At 47.2% G+C, this 21,555-nt stretch overlaps 2 protein-coding genes across 3 annotated transcripts in view; one reads left to right on the plus strand and one right to left on the minus strand.

Moving 5' to 3' along the window:
• Positions 1-1,767, minus strand: part of HEXB (hexosaminidase subunit beta) — a 32,234-nt gene extending 30,467 nt beyond the window's left edge. Inside the window, exon 1 of one of the 2 annotated variants that reach the window (XM_070774536.1) lies at positions 1,404-1,767. In XM_070774536.1, coding sequence (XP_070630637.1) covers positions 1,404-1,642 — 239 coding nt within the window. In that variant the 5' untranslated portion in view covers positions 1,643-1,767. The remainder of the gene's footprint in view (positions 1-1,403) is intronic. The other variant, XM_019982852.2, reaches the window with a different exon arrangement.
• Positions 1,768-8,241: 6,474 nt separating this feature from the next.
• The window catches only part of LOC109575074 (beta-hexosaminidase subunit beta-like), a 34,904-nt gene continuing 21,590 nt past the window's right edge, over positions 8,242-21,555 (plus strand). Inside the window, exons 1-3 of the mRNA XM_070774537.1 lie at positions 8,242-8,588; positions 15,425-15,570; positions 20,739-20,804. Coding sequence (XP_070630638.1) covers positions 8,323-8,588; positions 15,425-15,570; positions 20,739-20,804 — 478 coding nt within the window. The 5' untranslated portion in view covers positions 8,242-8,322. The remainder of the gene's footprint in view (positions 8,589-15,424; positions 15,571-20,738; positions 20,805-21,555) is intronic.

Below are 21,555 nucleotides of genomic sequence, written 5' to 3' on the forward strand. Positions count from 1 at the left end.
AGCTAGCGCTGTGGCACACCACCACAAATCAACTCCTACTGTTGCTCAGTCAGTAAGTCGTGTCCCACCCTTTGTGACCCCAGGGACTGTAGCCCGCCAGGCTCCTCAGTCCATGGGGCTTTTCCAGGCAAGAATGCTGGAGTGGTTGCCATCTCCTCCTCCAGGGGATCTTCCCCACCCAGGTAGGGATGGAACCCATGTCTCTTGTGTCTCCTGCATTGGCAGGCAGATTCTTTCCAGCTGAACCACCAGAGAAGCCCCACCCCACACCCCCCAATCAACTTGACATCAATTTTAAAAAGAAAAAGCTAGCACTGTGGGCTGCCTCCGGAGAGGGCAATGGCACCCCACTCCAATACTCTTGCCTGGAAAATCCCATGGATGGAGGAGCCTGGAAGGCTGCAGGCCATGGGGTCGCTGAGGGTCGGACTCGACTGAGCGACTTCACTTTCACTTTCATGCATTGGAGAGGGAAATGGCAACCCACTCCAGTGTTCTTGCCTGGAGAATCCCAGGGACGGGGGAGCCTGATGGGCTGCCATCTATGGGGTCGCACAGAGTCGGACATGACTGAAGCGACTTAGCAAGGTGGGTTGCCTCCCTACTACACAATTCACCCTGTGGCCAATGAAGTTACAGACCTGAGGCTGGAGGGCTGAGAGGTGCTAAGGATCTAAACAGGAAGCTGGGAGAGCAAGCACATAAGTGTTTCTGGCAAACAAAAGGAGAAGCAGGTACTGCAGTGCAGTGACATACCAAAGTAGTTAGGAGAAACTATCCAGCACTTTGCATGGAACAGGGATTTTGGAAGGGAAGGGGAGTTTGGGGCAATGCTTCAACCTAAGGACTTTCTGCCACCTGAACTGTTACCAGATTGGGGGAGGAGAGATTGCCTATCAACGACAAGCCACTTCGGGAAACCCCTAGTCCCCAAACTTTAAGAACCCATCTTCCTCTTAGAATTCCCTCCAGATAAACTGCCATTAATCCTCCATCCACTCCATTCTCCGAGGCGAACATGGCCACAAACTCTGAGCATCCTACTTCTTCCGCTCAATATCCTGCACCCAAAACAGGGTTCCAGAGCACCCAGGAAGTCCCTTAGGAGGCGGGGGTGGGGGGAGATGACGGAGGTCAGGGGAAGAGCTTGGGTTTCAGTCCCTGCTGGTTCAAGCGGGCTCTGCTCTCTTCTAGACCCGTGACTTTGGTCTGGTCACTGGCCGGTTCACCTGTCAAATAGGGGCAAGAGCGTCGGCGAGGCTGGATGGCTGTGCAGGTGGTAAGAGGCTCTCAGGCTCGCCTCCTCTCGGCCCCCGCGCCTGCGCTGCGTCCCAGGGTGGTCTGTCCCTCCCCGTCCCGGGGTCTCCAGGTTCCCTCCCTGGCCGCCCGTCGGGAGCGCTCACCGCCGAAACGCTTCCTGCAGGACTGCGCAGGAGGGGCCAGCCTTGGAAGTGGGGCTGTGCCCGAAGAAGAAGTTTCCGGGCGAGAGGTAAAACAAGCGCGGGGTCGTCTTCAGAGAGACAGGGAGGGGCCAAAGATTCAGGTCTCCCGAAGCAGAAACGCGCGGGGTCCGCGCCGCCAGCGCCGCCAGCAGCGCCAGCAGCCCGGGTAGTCTCAGCCTCGCCAGCCCGCGCTGCTCCATGGCTGCTCGGCTGCTCAGCTGCTCTCCACCGGGGCCCGCTCCGTAAGCACCAGCCGCCGCCTTGGCTCCGGACTTCCCGTCCGGATCCGGGGGCGGGTACGTGCAGCGAGAGAGCCCGAGAGTCACCTGACTGTGCTTCGCCCGGGCTCCGCCTCCAGGCGGGTGGGCCGTCCTCGGGATCACCGCCCCGCCTCGGCTCCGCCTCCACAGGGCTGGGGCGGCCACCCGGACCACCGCCCGGACGCAGCAGACGACTGCGCCCAGCCCAACCCGGGTTTCCCCACACCCAGACTTCCTGTTGGCAGAACGGACGCCACGGATCGCCCAACTTCCTCCAGTCCCTAACACCAGATAGTTGCCCCTAAGTCTGGATTTCTCTAAAAACGGCAGTTCGACTTTAAATATTAAAGCCTGCCTTCAGAACTCCTTAGGACGGAGTTTTGAACACTTGGGAGGTTAAAGATTAGGCAGGAGATACTGCTGCTAAGTCGCTTCAGTCGTGTCCGACTCTGTGCAACCCCATAGATGGCAGCCCACCAGGCTCCCCAGTCCCTGGGATTCTCCAGGCAACACTGGAGTGGGTTGCCATTTCCTTCTCCAATGCGTGAAAGTGAAAAGTGAAAGTGAAGTCGCTCAGTCGTGTCCGACTCTTCGCGACCCCATGGACTGCAGCCTACCAGGCTCCTCCGCCCATGGGACTTTCCAGGCATGAGTACTGGAGTGGGGTGCCATTGCCTCTGCCTCCATAAGAAAATGGGCCATATTCAATCTTCCCACTTAGACATGATCTCTGACTTTGTAAAGTCGGCTATGCTTATCGTCCAAGTCTCATAGCCTACTTGAGACGGCCTTTCTTATTTCTTCTTAGGCATGTTGCTAGCTATTTCATTGCTTTGCTGCTGGTGTTAATAGAATCGCTCCCTCCCCTAGCTCCCCCTTTCTCCGCAGAAATGATGCAAGAATGAGGTAGACGTTTAGGTCTTGGCCTGGAAATATCTGTCCATCTGCTGCTTATACCACTGACCTCACCCCACCTCAAGCAATGTGGAAACACAGCTGCCAAAGTCTTCCTTGTAAAAGGTAAACTGGGGGATGCCACTTCCTTATACATGCCAGTGGCTTGTTTCCCATTGTCTTTAGCATAAAATACAAGTTCCTTACCATGACCTCCATGGTGTGCCGGAATTTGCATCGCTCTACCTGACTTCCACCTTCCGTTACCTTGTCCCAGTGCCCTGCCCTTCTGTTACCTGAACCCACTGAGCTTTCTGTTCCCTCACAGCCTGACCTAAAGGTGTCAGGAAAGCAGAGAAGGAAATAAGAACAGACACAACTTACTCCTGCCCTAGACTGAGCATATTCCCATCTATCAACTGCCAAAGAGGTTCTCCTTAACCAAACATTAGTCAGGCTCTCTTAAACCCTCTTCTTGACTAGCATAGCCCAGTTCTAGCAAGGATCCTGAGAAGTTAATGGATTAAGAATCCCCCACCACCACCCTTGATATGGGATCACCCTGGGATCTTGCAGTAAGAATTCTATTAGGTTGGTTTGGCAAGAATCTCCCTTACTCTTGATGTCTCCTCTTCATAATTCTCCATCCACGGGCCACGGCTGCCCTCTGCTCATTGGCTATAAAACCCCAGCTGTCTTTCTTGTTTTCAGAGTTGAGCCTGACATCTCGACCCTGTTGTGATTGTCTTAGCACCTCCTTCAATAGTCCTGAATACACTTGTCTGAATAATTAAAAAAAAATTATTCACACAATATTTTTGGATCAATCATCCCTGAGGAGTGAGGGGCAAGAGGACATAAGGCAATTTATTTCTAGCTCAGGCTTTTTTTTTTTTTTTTGGCCTCAACATGTGGTATGTGTGAACTTAATTCCCTGACCAGGGATCAAATCCTAACCCCCTGCACTGGAAGTTTAGAGTCTTAATCACTGACCACCAGAGAAATCCCTCTAGCTCAAGTTTATGGATAGATAATTTATCAGTCTATTTCTGCTTTATTGACTGTGCCAAAGCCTTTGACTGTGTGGATCACAATAAACTGTGGAAAATTATGAAAGAGATGGGAATACCAGACCACCTGACCTGCCTCTTGAGAAACCTGTATGCAGGTCAGGAAGCAACAGTTAGAACTGGACATGGAACAACAGACTTGTTCGAAATAGGAAAAGGAGTACGTCAAGGCTGTATATTGTCACCCTGCTTATTTAACTTCTCTGCAGAGTACATCATGAGAAACACTGGGCTGGAAGAAGCACAAGCTGGAATCAAGATTGCCGGGAGAAATATCAATAACCTCAGATACGCAGATAACACCACCCTTATGGCAGAAAGTGAAGAAGAACTAAAGAGCCTCTTGATGAAAGTGAAAGAGGAGAGTGAAAAAGTTGGCTTAAAGCTCAACATTCAGAAAACTAAGATCATGGCATCCGGTCCCGTCACTTCATGGGAAATAGATGGGGAAACAGTGGCTGACTTTATTTTTTTGGGCTCCAAAATCACTGCAGATGGTGACTGCAGCCATGAAATTAAAAGACACTTATTCCTTGGAAGGAAAGTTATGACCAACCTAGACAGCATATTCAAAAGCAGAGACATTACTTTGCCAACAAAGGTCTGTCTAGTCAAGGATATGGTTTTTCCATTAGTCGTGTATGGATGTGAGAGTTGAACTATAAAGAAAGCTGAGCACCGAAGAACTGATGCTTTTGAACTGTGGTTTTGAAGACTCTTAAGAGTCCCTTGGACTGCAAGGAGATCCAACCAGTCCATCCTAAAGGAGATCAGTCCTGAGTGATCATTGGAAGGACTGATGTTGAAGCTGAAACTCCAATACTTTGGCCACCTCATGCGAAGAGCTGACTCATTTGAAAAGACCCTGATGCTGGGAAAGATTGAAGGCAGGAGGAGGAGACCACAGAGGATGAGATGGTTGGATGACATCACCGACTCAATGGACATGAGTTTGAGTAAACTCCAGGAGTTGGTGATGGACAGGGAAGCCTGGGGTGCTGCAGTCCATGGTGTCACAAAGAGTTGGACACTACTGAGCAATTGAACTGAACTGAATTTATCAGTCCCTGGTAAAGTTCCTGATAAAATCCTTGGGCTTTCCTGGTGGCTCAGCTGGTGAAAAATCTGCCTGCAATGCAGGAGACCTGGGTTCAATCCCTGGGTTGGGAAGATCCTCTGGAGAAGGAAAAGGCTGCCCACTGCAGTATTCTAGCCTGGAGAATTCCATAGTCCAGGGAGTCACAATAAGTTGGACATGACTGAGCAACTTTCACTTTCAAGGCTTAGTTTCAGGGAAGAGAATCCACTCCCCTTAGTGTTAACAGAAAGGAATTAAATACAGGATATCAAGTGGCTCACAGAAACTTGAGAGAGCTGAAGAATGTGACTCCTGGCTGAAATTCCCAGAATTGTGACTAGGATCCCAACTGCTTACTGGAGAAGCCTCTACTAGGGATGCTAGTTCTAGAATCTACACCAGGGAAAGGGATACCTCATGTATGGTCTCTGTCCCCGCCTAACTCTCTTCTGAATAACACTCTGAAGTAACCATTATATCTAATAACAGAAACTAAAAGCTATGGAATCTCTGTAGCGTGGCAGTCTGGGAAATGTAGTTTCCAGCCTCTGTAATATAGGAAGACATAGTAGAAGGCATTTGAAACAGATGGATGCTGAGTGACCCAGTTCCAGGCACCAAGACTTACTGAGCACTAGCTGTCCTGAACTCCTTGTGTGGTGCCCTGCAATAAACACTATATTCATTGACAGAGGAAAGTGGATGTGGAGTGTTGAAGGAGAGCTGAGATTCCCACCAGGTGGCACTGTTTAATAGATAAGGGAATGAGAGAAGCTAATCTCTACTGCTAGCCTGGTGGGCTGCCGTCTATGGGGTCACACAGAGTCGGACACAACTGAAGTGACTTAGCAGCAATCTTCGAAAAACTGGGAGAAACCTTTTCCAGCTGCCAAACCAAATTGAACTCCAAATCCTCTTGCCCTTCTGGGAGAGCCCAGTTCAGTATTACTATGGCAAATGGAACTCAACCTGTTTTCATGATTGCAATGTTTTCATAATTTCAGAATATACAATATTTCAGGCTTGTTTATGGGTATGTTGTGAGTGCAGAGAAAGGTAGTCAGAGGGAAGATCCAGGTCTAATATCAGGGGCTGTCTCCCAAACACAGGCTCTTTACCTTTCCTCAGGAATTAGGCTGCTTTACCCACATGTCTGCCCAAGTCCTAGGCTGTCCACTCATCTCAATTAATTGTCACATTCTGTGAGGTTGCTGAACTTGATCACTCAGCATCCACCTGTTTCAAATGCCTTCTACTATGTCTTCCTATATTACAGAGGCTGGAAACTACATTTCCCAGACTGCCACGCTACAGAGATTCCATAGCTTTTAGTTTCTGTCATTAGATATAATGGTTATTTCAGAGTGTTATTCAGAAGAGAGTTAGGCGGGGACAGAGACCATGCATGAGGTATCCCTTTCCCTGGTGTAGATTCTAGAACTAGCATCCCTAGTAGAGGCTTCTCCAGTAAGCAGTTGGGATCCTAGTCACAATTCTGGGAATTTCAGCCAGGAGTCACATTCTTCAGCTCTCTCAAGTTTCTGTGAGCCACTTGATATCCTGTATTTAATTCCTTTCTATTAACACTAAGGGGAGTGGATTCTCTTCCCTGAAACTAAGCCTTGAAAGTGAAAGTTGCTCAGTGACTTATTGTGACTCCCTGGACTATGGAATTCTCCAGGCTAGAATACTGCAGTGGGCAGCCTTTTCCTTCTCCAGAGGATCTTCCCAACCCAGGGATTGAACCCAGGTCTCCCGCATTGCAGGTAGATGTGTCATCAGCTGAGCCACCAGGGAAGCCCAAGGATTTTACCAGGGACTGATAAATTATCTATCCATAAACTTGAGCTAGAGGGACTTCTCTGGTGGACAGTGATTTAGACTCTAAACTTCCAGTGCAGCGGGTTAGGATTTAAGTTCACACATACCACATGTTGAGGCCAAAAAAAAAAGCCTTAGCTAGAAATAAATTGCCTATTGTTGCCTTGCCCCTCACTCCTCAGGGATGATTGATCCAAAAATACTGTGTGAATAAGTTATTTTTTTAAAAAAATTATTCAGACATTCAGGACTATTGAAGGAGGTGCCAAGGCAATCACAATAGGGGAGAGAAGTCAGGCTCAACTCTGAAGACAAGAAAGACAGCTGGGGTTTTATAGCCAGTAAGCAGAGGGCAGCCGTGGTCTGTGGACAGAGAATTGTGAAGAGGAGACATCAAGAGTAAGGGAGATTCTTGCCAAACCAACCTAATAGAATTCTTGCTACAGGATCCCAGGGTGATCCCATATCAAGGGTGGTGGTGGGAGATTCTTAATTCATTAACTTCTCAGGATCCTTGCTAGAACTGGGCTATGCTAGTCAAGAAGAGGGTTTAAGAGAGCCTGACTAAAGTTTGGTTAAGGAGAACCTCTTTGCCAGTTGATAGATGGAAACATAAGCTGGAAACAAGATTGCCGGGAGAAATATCAATAACCTGAGATATGCAGATGACACCATCCTTACGCAGAAAGTGAAGAAGAACTAAAGAGCCTCTTGATGAAAGTGAAAGAGGAGAGTGCAAAAGTTGGCTTAAAGCCCAACATTTAGAAAACTAAGATCATGGCATCCGGTCCCATCACTTCATGGCAGATAGATGGGGAAACAGTGTTAGATTTTATTTTTCTGGGCTCCAAAATCACTGCAGATGGTGACTGCAGCAATGAAATTAAAAGACGCTTACTCCCTGGAAGGAAAGTTATGACCAACCTAGACAGCATATTCAAAACCAGAGACATTACTTTGCCAACAAAGGTCCATCTAGTCAAGGCTATGTTTTTCCAGTGGTCACGTATGGATGTGAGAGTTGGACCATGAATAAAGCTGAGCGCCTAAGAATTGATGCTTTTGAACTGTGGTGTTGGAGAAGACTCTTGAGAGTCCCTTGGACTGCAAGGAGATCCAACCAGTCCATCCTAAAGGAGATCAGTCCTGTGTGTTCATTGGAAGGACTGATGTTGAAGCTGAAACTCCAATCCTTTGGCTACCTGATATGGAGAGCTGACTCATTTGAAAAGACCCTGATGCTGGTAAAGATTGAGGGCAGGAGGAGAAAGGGACGACAGAGGATGAGATATTTGGATGGCATCACCGACTCGATGGACATGGGTTTGGGTGGACTCCGGGAGTTGGTGATGCACAGGGAGGCCTGGCGTGCTGCAATTTATGGGGTCGCAAAGAGTCGGACACGACTGAGCGACTGAACTGAACTGAACTGAACCACCCTGGTTATTTGGTGTTAGGGGCGGGAGGAAGTTGGGCGTCCGTTCTGCAGTTTCACTGAGGCGAGCTGCTGCAAGAACCCCAGCGCTACCAGTGGGAAGTTTGGGCAGGGAAGAAACCCGGGTTGGGCTGTGGGCGGACGGCTGCTGCGGCTGGGCGCTGGTCGGCAAGGCTGCCCAAGCCCTCTGGAGGCGGAGCACAGTCAGCTGACTCTCGGACTCGCTCGCTCCACGCGCCGCCCCCGGGACTCCGGCGGGATCAGGAGCCGAGGCGGCGGCCGGTGCTTACGGGGTTGCCGGGTAGAGAGCAGCTGAGCATCCATGGAGCAACGCGGGCTGGGGAGGCTGAGGCTACCCGGGCTGCTGGCGCTGCTGGCGGGGCTGGTAGTGCAGGCGGCGCTGGGGACGCGAAGGACGCAGACCCCGCGCCTCTCTGCTTCGCGGGACCTGAATCTTTGGCCCCTGCCTCTCTCTGTGATGACGACCCCGCGCTTGCTTTATCTCTCACCCAGAAACGACTTCTTCGGGCACAGCCCCACTTCCAAGGCTGGCCCCTCCTGCGCAGTCCTGCAGGAAGCGTTTCGGCGGTGAGCGCTCCCGACGGGCGGCCAGGGAGGGGACCCGGACACACCGGGACGGGGAGGGACGGACCACCCTGGGACGCAGTGCAGGCGCGGGGGCCGAGAGGAGGAGCATCTGAGAGCCTCTTACCACCTGCACAGCCATCCAGCCTCGCCGACGCTCTTGCCCCTATTTGACAGGTGAACCGGCCAGTGACCAGACCAGTCACGGGTCTAGAAGAGAGCAGAGCCCACTTGAACCAGCAGGGACTGAAACCCAAGCTCTTCCCCTGACCTCCCGTTCCCTGCCCTCACCCCCGCCTCCTAAGGGACTTCCTGGGTGCTCTGGAACCCTGTTTTGGGTGCAGGATATTGAGCGGAAGGAGTAGGGTGCTCAGAGTTTGTGGCCATGTTCGCCTCGGAGAATGGAGTGGATGGAGGGTTAAAGGCAGTTTATCTGGAGGGAATTCTAAGAGGAAGATGGGTTCTTAAAGTTTGGGGACTAGGGGTTTCCCGAAGTGGCTTGTCGTTGATAGGCAATATCTCCTCCCCCAATCTGGTAACAGTTCAGGTGGCAGAAAGTCCTAAGGTTGAAGCATTGCCCCAAACTCCCCTTCCCTTCCAAAATCCCTGTTCCATGCAAAGTGCTGGATAGTTTCTCCTAACTTCTTTGGTATGTCACTGCGCTGCAGTACCTGCTTCTCCTTTTGTTTGCCAGAAACACTTATGTGCTTGCTCTCCCAGCTTCCTGTTTAGATCCTTAGCACCTCTCAGCCCTCCAGCCTCAGGTCTGTAACCTCATTGGCCACAGGGTGAATTGTGTAGTAGGGAGGCAGCCCACAGTGCTAGCTTTTTCTTTTTTTTTTTTATAAAATTGATGTCAAGTTGATTGGCGGGTGTGGGGTGGGGCTTCTCTGGTGGTTCAGCTGGAAAGAATCTGCCTGCCAATGCAGGAGACACAAGAGACATGGGTTCCATCCCTACCTGGGTGGGGAAGATCCCCTGGAGGAGGAGATGGCAACCACTCCAGCATTCTTGCCTGGAAAAGCCCCATGGACTGAGGAGCCTGGCGGGCTACAGTCCCTGGGGTCACAAAGGGTGGGACACGACTTACTGACTGAGCAACAGTAGGAGTTGATTTGTGGTGTTGTGCCACAGCGCTAGCTTTGCTAACTACACCGTGTGCAAGGCGACTGCCCTTGGGGAGATGTCTCAAGAAGCCTCAGTCTTCGACCTGTCCCAGGACTGTCCTAAAGGTGCCCTGAAGGAGTGTGGTTTGGTGCCCACTGTACAGGTCCTTCCCTCCCTCAGATTTTGGTCCTTGTTCCCTGAGGTCGTTAGAGCTTAATTGTGCTTGCAGGACACCACGCAGCTGGGAGGTAAATGCAGGACTAGTCAGATTAGCACCTGCTGACCCCAGCTAGGCCTTGGACTTAGGCTTAGGCCGCAGAGACTTACGAAGTCGATGGCAGAGATGGTTTCTTCTCCTTCAGTTGGGAACCACTAAATAAGAAGAGGGACCATGTTACCCTCATTTTGGATGCATACTCTAGGGAGTCTTTGGTGTTGAATCTGTCATCAGGTCAGAATGGCTAGAGTCTGGGTGAAGAAGTAGCATCAAGGTGGTTGATTACCAGCCCTGGGATATTGAGAAGGAAAAAGTACCTGAAGGCCATTTAATGGAAGATCTTGACTTGGGAATCTTTTAAAAATAAACACATCTCATTTGCCCTGGGACTCAGTTCGTAAAACTGGATTTTCCTTCTGTGCTAGTAAAACAAGGACACAGTGATAAGCTGAATGGTATGAGTATGGCAAGAAAGCATGGATGATGTAAGGCAACCATGGTTAGATAAGCAGAACTTGAATAAGCTGTGAGATGGTTTAAAAAACAAGGCTTGGCATCCTAAGGGAGTGCAGGGAGTTATCTGAGGACTTTGCGTAACTAATTTGTGCCCTCTGTGGCAAGCAACTATTAATTATACCCTGCGTGTTAGGAAGCAGGCTATAAAACATGAGCCCTTATGGCTGAGACTTGAAAGCATTCAGGAGAGTGTTCTAGGAAGCAAGGAGGGGCCTTTATTGTTTCAGAGAAAAGGCATGATGGCGTTGAAAAGGTTTAGAGATGATGGGGTGTTCTAGAATGTGTAGGCCATGGAGAACAGGTAAAACCGAAGCCCCAGTGTGTTCAGATCCTCATGGCTCCTGTCTCCTGAAGAACCCACTTGTATCAACCCCTGCTTTGAAACAGTATGCATTTTGCAGGCAGAGTTCTGTCTGTCTGGTACGTGGCTGCTTCCTTAGCTTTTAGAACAAGATCACATGCCAGTTTTTTCTTTTTCTTCTTGCCTTTTTCTCTCCTTGGTTAACTGAAATTTTAGTTTCAGATCCTGACAAGCTAAAATGGGCTTCCCTGGTGGCTCATATGGTAAGGAATCTGCCTGCAATGCAGGAGAGCCATGTTCAATCCCTGGGTCAGGAATATCCCCTGGTGAAGGGAGTGGCTACCCTCTCAAGTATCTTGCCTGGAGAATTCCATGGACAGAGGAGCCAGGCAGGCTACAGTCCATGGGGTCGCAAAGAGGTGGAGACGACGGAGCTACTGACTGTTCACATGCACCTTGGATACTATTGAGTCCGATCCCTTAGAGTTTTCTATTCAGTTCAGTCGCTCAGTTGTGTCCCACTCTTTATGACCCCATGGACTGCAGCATGCCAGGCCTCCCTGTCCATCAGAAACTCCCAGGGTTTACTTAAACTCATGTCCATTGAATATATGATGCCATCCAACCATCTCATCCTCTGTCGTCCCCTTTTCCTCTCGCCTTCAATCTTTCCCAGCATCAGGGTCTTTTCAAATGAGTCAGTTCTTTGCATCAGGTGGCCAAAGTATTGAAGTTTCAGCTTCAGCATCAGTCCTTCCAATGAATATTCAGGACAGATTTCCTTTAGGATGGACTGGTTGGATCTCCTTGCAGTCCGAGGGGCTCTCAAGAGTCTTCTCTAACACCTCAGTTCGAAAGTATCAATTCTGCACACAGCTTTCTTTATAGTCCAACTCTCACATCCATACATGACTACTGGGAAAACCATTGTATTAACTAGAGTTTTCTGTTAGAGTTCTAATATCTAGGGCCAAGATTTCTTTATTTGGGACAAGCCAGCACCTGACTCAAAGCTGCCAACAGCTTTAATTTCCTTTAAAAAATTTTTTTTAATTATGGTAGTATATACACAAGATTGCTATGTGCTCAGTTGTGTCTGACTTGTTGTTGCCCCATGGACTGTAGCCCTTAAGCCACCTCTACCCATATAATTTTCTAAGCAAGAATACTGGAGTGGGTTGTCATTTCCTGCTCCAGGGGATCTTCCCAACCCAGGGATAGAACCACCATCTCTGTGTCTCCTGCATTGGCAACTGGGTTCTTTACCACTAGCATGACCTGGGAAGCCCTCAGTTCAGTTCAATTCAGTTCAGTCACTCAGTCGTGTCCAACTCTTTGCAACCCCATGAATCGCAGCACACCAGGCCTCCCTGTCCATCACCAACTCCCAGAGTTTACTCAAACTCATGTCCATTGAGTCGGTGACGTCATCCAGCCATGTCACCATCTGTCGTCCCTTCTCCTCCTGCCCCCAATCCCTCACAGCATCAGAGTCTTTTCCAATGAGTCAACTCTTCTCATCAGGTGGCCAAAGTACTGGAGTTTCAGCTTTAGCATCAGTCCTTCCAATGAACACCCAGGACTGATCTCCTTTAGACTGGACTGGTTGGATCTCCTTGCAGTCCAAGGGACTCTCAAGAGTCTTCTCCAACACCACAGTACAAAAGCATAAATTCTTCAGCGCTCAGCTTTCTTCACAGTCCAACTCTCAAATCCATACATGACCACTGGAAAAACCATAGCCTTGACTAGATGGACCTTTGTTGGCAAAGTAATGTCTCTGCTTTTGAATGTGTTATCTAGGTTGGTCATAACTTTTCTTCTAAAGAGTAAGTGTCTTTTAATTTCATTGCTGCAGTCACCATCTGCAGTGATTTTGGAGCCCAGAAAAATAAAGTTAGCCACCGTTTCCACTGTTTCCCCATCTATTTCCCATGAAGTGATGGGACCAGATGCCATAATCTTAGGATTGCTGTATTAACCATTTTTAGCTATACAGTTTAGTGATCTTCATTTCCTTTTGAATCTGTCAGGATTTTTTGATTGAGACTTCCTTGGTGGTCCAGGGGCTTAGACTTCCTGGACGTTGCCAATGCAGGGGCCCAGGTTCAGTCCTCAGTAGGGGAACTAGATCCCACAGGCCAGAACTAATGCTCAGCCCTGCCAAGTAAATAAATAATGTATTTTTAAATTATAAAAAGATTTTCCTAAGCTAATGGTTTTCCTCAGCACCTTTACCGGTTTCACTGTGGTTAACTGGTTATATGGAAGTCACTGGTTATCTTCCATATACTTCCAAGTTCATCAGAACTTTCTCATCTCTCCTTGCTGTTGCTAATTCACTTCAGTTGTGTCCGACTCTGTGCTACCCCATACACGGCAGCCCACCAGGCTCCCCTGTCCCTGGGGTTCTCCAGGCAAGAACACTGGAGTGGGTTGCCATTGCCTTCTCCAATGCATGAAAGTGAAACGTGAAAGTGAAGTCACTCAGTCATGTCCAACTCTCAGTGACCCCATGGACTGCAGCCCACCAGGCTCCTCCGTCCATGGGATTTTCCAGGCAAGAGTACTGGAGTAGGGAGCCATTGCCTTCTCCACCATCTCTCCTTACTTCCCTGGAAAAAACACCAGACAGTCTTATATATAAGTAGCTTATGCAGCCTTCTGGCTTCTCAGAATCTGTTGCATATCTTAGGCTTTGAAGACTATGTGATCTTTTATCTTCTAGTACCTTCAAATGTTTATTTCCTACCCTCTTCATCTGATAGTCAGGTACCTGCTCCTGCTGCTAAGTCACTTCAGTTGTGTCCGACTCTGTGAGACCCCATCGACGGCAGCCCACCAGGCTCCCCTGTCCCTGGGATTCTCCAGGCAAGAACACTGGAGTGGGTTGCCATTTCCTTCTCCAGTGCATGAAAGTGAAAAGTGAAAGTGAAGTCGCTCAGTCGTGTCCGACTCTGAGCAACCCCATGGACTGCAGCATACCAGGCTCTTCCATCCATGGGATTTTCCAGGCAAGAGTTCTGGAGTGGGGTGCCATTACCTTCTCCGAGTCAGGTACCAGCAGAATGTAAATTTTCCAGGCCCTAGTGAGGATTCTTTGGTTGGAAGATACTTGGGATAGTTGGGATACTTTGGTTGGAAGGTGACAGGAGCCCCTACTCAGTCTGGCTTGAGCAAAAAGAAAACCTGTTATCTCACATGTTGTCATTCAGTTGCCCAGTTGTGTCTAACTCTCCGTGACCTCATGGAGACAGCAGGCCAGACCTCTGTCCCTCACCATCTTCTGAAGTTTGCCCAAGTTCATATCTGTTGCCTTGGTGATTCCATCCTGCCATCTCATCCTATGACATCCTCTTCTTCTGCCCTCAATCTTTCCCAGCATCAGTGACTTTTCCAATGAGTCAGCTGTTCACATCAGATGACCAAAATAGTGGAGCTTCAGCTTCAGCATCAGTCCTTCCAGTGAATAGTCAGGGTTGGTCTCCCTTAGGATTGGCTGGTTTGATCTCCTTGCTGTCTAAGGGACTCTCAGGAGTCTTCAGCAGCACAGTTTGAAGGCATCAATTCTTTGGTGCTCTGCCTTCTTTACAGTCCAACTCTCACAACCATACGTGACCACTGGGAAGACCACAGCCTTGACTATACAGACCTTCCTACAGAGTAATGTCTGTGCTTTTCAACACACTTGTCTAGGTTTGTCATAGCTTTCCTGCCAAGAAACAAATATCTTCCAATTTCATGGCTACAGTCACCATCCACAGTGATTTTAGAACCCAAGAAGATGAAATCTGTCACTGACTTCAACCTTTTCCCCCTCTATTTTCCATGAAGTAAGGGGCCAGTAGCTCATTTGATAAAGAATCTGCCTGCAAAGCAGGAGACCCTGGTTCAATCCCTGGGTCGGGAAGATTCTCTGGAGAAGAAAATGGCAACCCACTCCAATATTCTTGCCTGGAGCCTTGCAGGCTCCTCTGTCCATGGGGTCGTAAGAGTCAGACTCGACTTAGTGTCTCAACCACCACCTAATGGGGCCAGATGGCATGATCTTAGTGTTTTTAATGTTTAGTTTTAAGCCAGCTCTTTCTCTCCCCTCCTTCACCCTCATCAGGAGGCTTTCTAGTTCCTCTTCTCTTTCTGCCCTTAGAGGGGCATCATCCATGTATGTGAGCTTCTCCCACCTATCTTGATTTCAGCTTGTAACTCATCCAGCCTGGCGTTTCTCATGGTGTGCTCAGCATAGAGATTAAGCAAACAGGGTGACAGCAGACAGCCCTGTCTCCTCCTTTCTCAAACTTGAACTATTCAATTGTTGGTGGCTCAGATGGTAAAGTATCTCACACATTGAGAAGTCCAAAAGCAGGCAGGATTTCAGGGCTAGTTGGATACGTGGCTCAACAGTATCGTTAGGAAATCTGTATTCTCGTCATCTCTGACCTGCTTTCTTTGGTTTGGCTGATACTGGTGTAGGTGTCACATACAGAGAAACCTTTCTTCTTGGTGCTCACCTCGGAGAGGAAGCTTCCTCCTACCCTCCTCCCCACCCTCCCCCATCACTAGTCAGAATGAGCTTGCACACCCAGCTTCACACACCTCGTGAAAGACAGGGCAGCCTGGTGTGTAGTCATATAGTCAGACCCAACATAGCGAATGAACAAGAATGGTTTAAAAATTTGTTTGAATATCTCTCTCATACAGATATTATGACTATATTTTTGGTTTCTACAAGTGGCCTCTTGGCTCTGATAATATTCCAAGGGAAATGGAGTTACAGAAACTTGAAGTCTCAGTCATCATGGACCCAGAGTGTGACAGTTTCCCCAGCATCACTTCGGATGAGTCTTGTGAGTACCTGTGTCATGGGGATGGACTGTACACAAAGCTGCTTGTTACAGACTCCAGGGCCAGAAGCTGACTCTACTCCATGAACTATTGTGAGCTCTTAACCAGCGAGTTTATAATTATTATTTAAAAAATAACCATGAGGGAACTTCACTGGTGGTCCAGTGGTTAAGACTCTGCACTTCCACTGCAGGGAGCACAGGTTTGATCCTTGGATGGGGAACCAAAGTCCCACATGCTGCACACTGGCAATAATAAATAACTAAATAATTACTGTTAAAAGTCTGATGGCAAAACTAAAACGTAATCATTGCAGAAATCTTTAAGTACAGTAAGTGAAGAGGAGGAATTAAATTATTCATAATCCTGGCACTCAGAGTTAACCTTTGTTACTTAGATTTTTTTTTTTTGCAGAGTAATACATTTGAATGTTTTATATACATATAAATAAAAGCATAAGATAAAGAATGGCATGAAAAAGGGGTCTAGTTCTGTACATGTGGTTTTTCTGTTTTTCTCTTTTGCATGTGCTATGCTAAGTTGCTTCAGTCGTGTCTGACTCTTTGAGACCCCATGGACTGTACTCTGCCAGACTCCTCTGTCCATGGGATTTCCCAGGCAAGAACACAGGAGTGGTTTGCCATTCCTTTTCCAGAGGATCGTCATAACCAAGGGACTGAACCCGCATTTCTCATGTCTCCTGCATTGGCATGCGAGTTCTTCACCACCAGCACAACCTGGGAAGCCTCTTTTTTGCGTACGAGCATGAATTTCAACAAATATTTTTCAATGACAGCATTTTTAGTGGCTGAATAATGTTCAACCAACTGTATGGATGTGCCAAATCTTACTTGGCTTATCCCTTAATTTAAGACATCTAGATAGTTTATTTTGAAATTTAGCCTGTGTTTATAGGCATGATCTTTCTTTCCTTCTTTTTTTTGGGCACAGTATGTGTGATCTTAGTTCCCTGACCATGCATTGAACCTGTGCCCCTTGCAGTGGAAACACAAAGTCTTAACCACTGGACCTCCAGAGAAGTCCTGACATGATTTCGGTTTATAATTAAGTTGACACATAGATAATGCAGAACTGAGAGGGATGAAGTTTTCCACTTTTCATTTATGTTTATGTTGTATTATATTTCTATTCCACCTTCATTTATATTGATTGAAAACATAATCAACATTAAGCTACGTGATTTTTTGTTTGCATAAAATATTATTCTCCAAGGCTTTTCCTAACTTGTTCTAGAAAGAATAAACAGATGGGCAGACCTTTTTCATAGCATGTACCAACTGGAAATTACGTGGAATTGTATCAAGGAATCAAAGAGGAGCAATGGGTGATTTAAGATGAGTGCAGAAAGAGCAGGCTGGTGAGTCAGGTGTCAAAATAGAAAGGAAAATGCACATCTTAGAGAAAAGAGTAACCCCTTTGTTCTCAGATTGCCTCATAGACAGTTAAAATCCATCTCTTCATCCTTTTGGTTAGATTAGAGATGAGATTTCTTGATGCTTTGATACATCTTTTTGCAAAAGAACTTCATTTCTCTTCCATTCTGTGGCTGTTCTTAGAAGAGAAACAGGACGGTTTGCCCACATTAGTCATGTGAGTTGACAGCAATCAGACACTTTATGAATTAGATTTTGCAATCTGAATTGAGAAATGATCAGTAAATTAGCAAGGAATCTTTGCCGACTGGCAGTACAATGACATATTGTAAAATCCAAACAATGGAATGTGTCGAGGCTGGGGAGTTACAGTCTGTCTTGCATTCAGCTTTGCAAACCCCATTTTTCTGAAAGAGAGACTTCTGAGGATAAGCTACCCATGAAATATTCTGGTTAAAGGATAAACTAGTTTTAAAGTAGTTGATGATGATGATAGAAGTAACACACAAATGGAAATAACAAGATATCAACCATTGTCCAAAGGGTATGAGGAAATCTTGGAGAAACTGACGAGTGTTAACAGCAGCATCCAGTAAAATAAAAACAGGCATCTCCTCAGAACCAGATGTAGACTGATTTCTACCATAGAGAAGTCATTACATACATCAAGAATGCTCTCTGTGGTTTGTCTGCCACAGTGAATGTTTATAAGCAAAACGAAGTGTTCTTCACTAGAAGAATGGCTGCATATATCTTGTCAGTTGACACTAGAGAATACTCTTCAACAATTGAGAATGAACGAGTGGAGTTACAGGGCTTCTCTAGTGGTCCAGTGTTTAAGAATCTGCGTGCCAATAGAGAGGACGTGCGTTTCGCCCCCTGATCTGGGAAGATCCTATATGCTGAGGAGCAGCTAAACCCCACAGCCACAACTACTGCGCCCATGTGCCAGCGACTGAAGCCTGCGTGCCTGAGAGCCTGTGCTCTGCACAAGAGAGACAACCACAGCGAGACCCCCGTGCAGTGCCACTCGAGAGGAGTCCCTGCCCGCCGCAGCTAGAGAAAGCCCACGCGCAGCAGTGACGACCCAGTGCAGCACATGCCAATACACACAGTACTTAAAGAAGAAGTGGAGACAGAACGACACGGGGGACTTGCCAAGATACACTGCTGAGCTGGGCAAGGGAAGACGCATCACACTGTGTGCAGGAGGGTCCCGTTTATATAGCAGCATATGCAGGAAGGTGCACGTAAAGCAGCATTCTGTTCCTTGTCGCGTGGACATAGCAGCGCCCAGGAAAGGCCCTGCTGTTTCCTCTAAGGCAAGAAGGGGCAGTTCAGTGGGCATCTCACGGGGGATTTCAGTCTTACCTATAACATTTATTAAAAAGAGGAACCCATTGCTGTTATTTGCATGTAGACCCTTCAAAACAGCAGTGTGGTGCAAAAAGTATAGAGAGGGATAACTGAAAGAGAGATGCCTTCGTTCCACCTCAGGGAGCCTATCAGTGTTAAGACTAAGAATTCGGCTTTGAAATAAAAATTCTATAGCTTATTTGTCCGTATATTCAGGAAACACAGTCTCCTCCTTATGGCTTTATGTGTGTGGCTTTGCATTGGGTTGAATCAGAATCCTTTTGGGTAACAGCCAGTCCTCAGCTGTTGGGAATACTTGGCATCAGGTATATGCCACCTGTTAATGGTTTAGACAAGTCTTTGTGCTGACTGATTCCAGGAGATCTCAGAAGTGGAATGTGGCAAAAACTGGCTTTTAAACCGTGACCAGTGAAATGGTGAGTTCTATTTAGGGAGCTTAAACTAAGGATTTAATAGCGGGGAGGAATCGTGATTCGACTGTGGTCATAACAGCAATACCGTTCTTAGCCTGGCCTTTAGCTAACTCTCAACTGTTCGTCTGATGGAAAGGCTTCCTTGTCAGAAGATTGTCACCAGATTGTTGGCTGTTGATAGAGCTGTTTTCCCTATGTGTAGCCAACTGTTAGGCAGCAGCCTGGGTGATGGTGGTGCAGGGTGATGATGAAGCAGAGATACCATGTTAAATCATGACCCTGCAGCCCTTGAGTGTCTGCTGTTGCAGAGTCTTCTCCGTCTCATCCCTTTAGCTTTCCACCTCTCTGTGCCTTCTGGTGCCTTACTTTGTCTGTGGATGAGCCCACAAGAAAGCTCTCTCAACACTGAAATGACTGTTGGGACAGCCTCTAGTTGCAGTGCGTGCACTCAGTTGCACCTTGGCATGTGGGATCTTAGCTCCCCAACCAAAGATTGAACTCCTGTCCCCTGCGTTGGAAGGCAGATTCTGGACGACAAGCAAGATCCCAGCAAGTGAGTGTTAAGGAAGATTCAGGACAACGTTAGGGGTATTAGGTACGGGGCAAGTTGGGGCACAGGGAGAGAAGGGCTGGAGTAGAGAAATCTCTGGTCTTACAGAGTGCAAGACTGATACCAGAGGCTTCATCAAAGAATTATGGGCACTGAGGAGTTTGCCCTTTTGACTTAAATTCTTAGCTTAAGTAAGACCCTGCTCTATAGAGGGGTAGCGGGAGAGAACTCTCCAGTAAGGGAGAATGAGGAATCATGGAGACGACACCCAGGTTCCTGACTTGAGCTACTCGGCTGGCTGGAGTGAGGAGAGGATGAGTCCAGAGCCCAGCAAGTGAGAAGAGGGAAGAGTTCAATCTGGGGCTTGTGGAGTTTAAGGAAGAACCTCCGAGATTTCTGGGGCTTCCCTGGTAGCTTAGCTGGTAAAGAATTCGCCTGCAGTGCAGGAGACCCTGGTTTGATTCCTGGTTTGTGAAGATCCCCTGGAGAAGGGGGTCGCAAAGAGTCGGACAGGACTGAGCAACTTTCACTTTTCACGGGACTTCTAAGTGAGGATATACAGAAGGCAGTTGGAGAAACAGGTTTGGAGCTCAGGAGAAAAGAATGATCCAGAAATACAATGATATGTTTTGGGAAATGTACTGTGTATCATTGAAGGAAAAAGCAAACATTCTTCCTTTCAGTTTCACTGAGGCACAACTGACACCCAGCACCGTGCAGGTCCAGGTGTGCAGTGCAGTGATCCGACTCACATACGTTGTGAAATGATCGTCTCAGGAAATTAGTGACCGTCATCTCATGTACATACAAAATTAAAGACAGAAAAACATTTTTTCTTGATGAGAACTCTTATGATTTACTCTCTGGACAGCTTTCGTGTATAGCACACAGCCGTGCTAACTGTTCATCATGTTGTGCATTACGTCCCTGGTACTCATTTATCTTATAACCAGAAGTGAGTACCTTTTGCCTGCCTTTGTCCAGTTACCACCCACCTCTGGTAACCAAGAGTCTTGTCTGTCCTTCTGTGAGCTTGCTTGTTTTTGGAGTATGATTACCTTACGACACTGTGTTCATTCCCCTTTCACAACGTGGTGAGTCGGTATTTCTGTCCATTTTTACTCATAAGCCCAACTCAGGACTCTGTTCTGATGGAAAGGCTACCTCGTCAGAAGACTGTCACCTGATGACTAGCTGTGGATAGACCTGTTTTCCCTAGGTGTCACCAGCTGTCATGCGCCACCCTGAGTGCTGGTGGCCGTGCAGGTGATGATGAAGCAGAGGACTTTTTATTCTTTCCTGGGTTTTTGAGGTATAATTGACATAACATTATATTAGTTTCAGGTTTACAGCATAATGATTTGATATTTGTATATAATGTAAAATGTTACCATCCGTCACCAACAAGAGACATTTTTTTCTTTTTTCCAATACAGATACTTTACTGGTGAAAGGATCAGTGGCTACGCTCACTGCCAACAGGGTTTGGGGAGTATTACGAGGTAAGTTCTATGTAGTTTCATTGTTATTTTCTAGTAAGGAAATAGTTTCAGTTGCCACTTTGGGAAATGAAGCATATTAGTAGAAAACTTTGCTTCCTTGGGCCCTTTACAGATTTGTTGGGTATTTCCAAAACAATTTCCATTCAGTACTGTATATACCACTTAAAGAAAGATCATTTATGTATACCACTTAATGAAAGATCATTTGACCTTTTAAAAATGTTTGAAGGTTATTGCATTCATAATGCTGCAATTCTTTGATGTTCTTGAACTGTAATATTTATAGAGTTATAAATGGCCCTGATCTGCTCCAATTAGATTTTGTTTTATCATGCGCCCCTCTTGTCACCTTCAGTAGCAAGCATGTCCTTTCTGCATTTGATTTATTAATTCAAACAACAGTATACTCACATTTTTCTCTGTACCAGTCTATTAGTGCAGAAGCAGAAAAACGAAGAGGAAAATCATGTTCCCAATAAAACATGTCCAACTCTCCATGTGTGGTGATGTTTTCTGCTTGCTGTGCTAAGATGCTCATGACCTCAGTGCAGCATAAACACATGTGCCATGGCATGTGAGAGTCCTTATTGACTCAGCTGGTTCTTCTCCAGTGTCTCCTTTCAGGAGTGGAGTTGTACTTGATCTCATTATCCATTTTCATCTGAATCCACTGGGGAATTAGATGATTCTTCTTCTGTTTCTTGGCCAGGAATGATTTGATCCTGGGAGTCTCAAGAAAAGTTCAGGAACA

Source organism: Bos indicus, chromosome 20 (genome assembly GCF_029378745.1).
Source record: "Bos indicus isolate NIAB-ARS_2022 breed Sahiwal x Tharparkar chromosome 20, NIAB-ARS_B.indTharparkar_mat_pri_1.0, whole genome shotgun sequence".
NCBI classification, from domain to species: Eukaryota; Metazoa; Chordata; class Mammalia; order Artiodactyla; family Bovidae; genus Bos; species Bos indicus.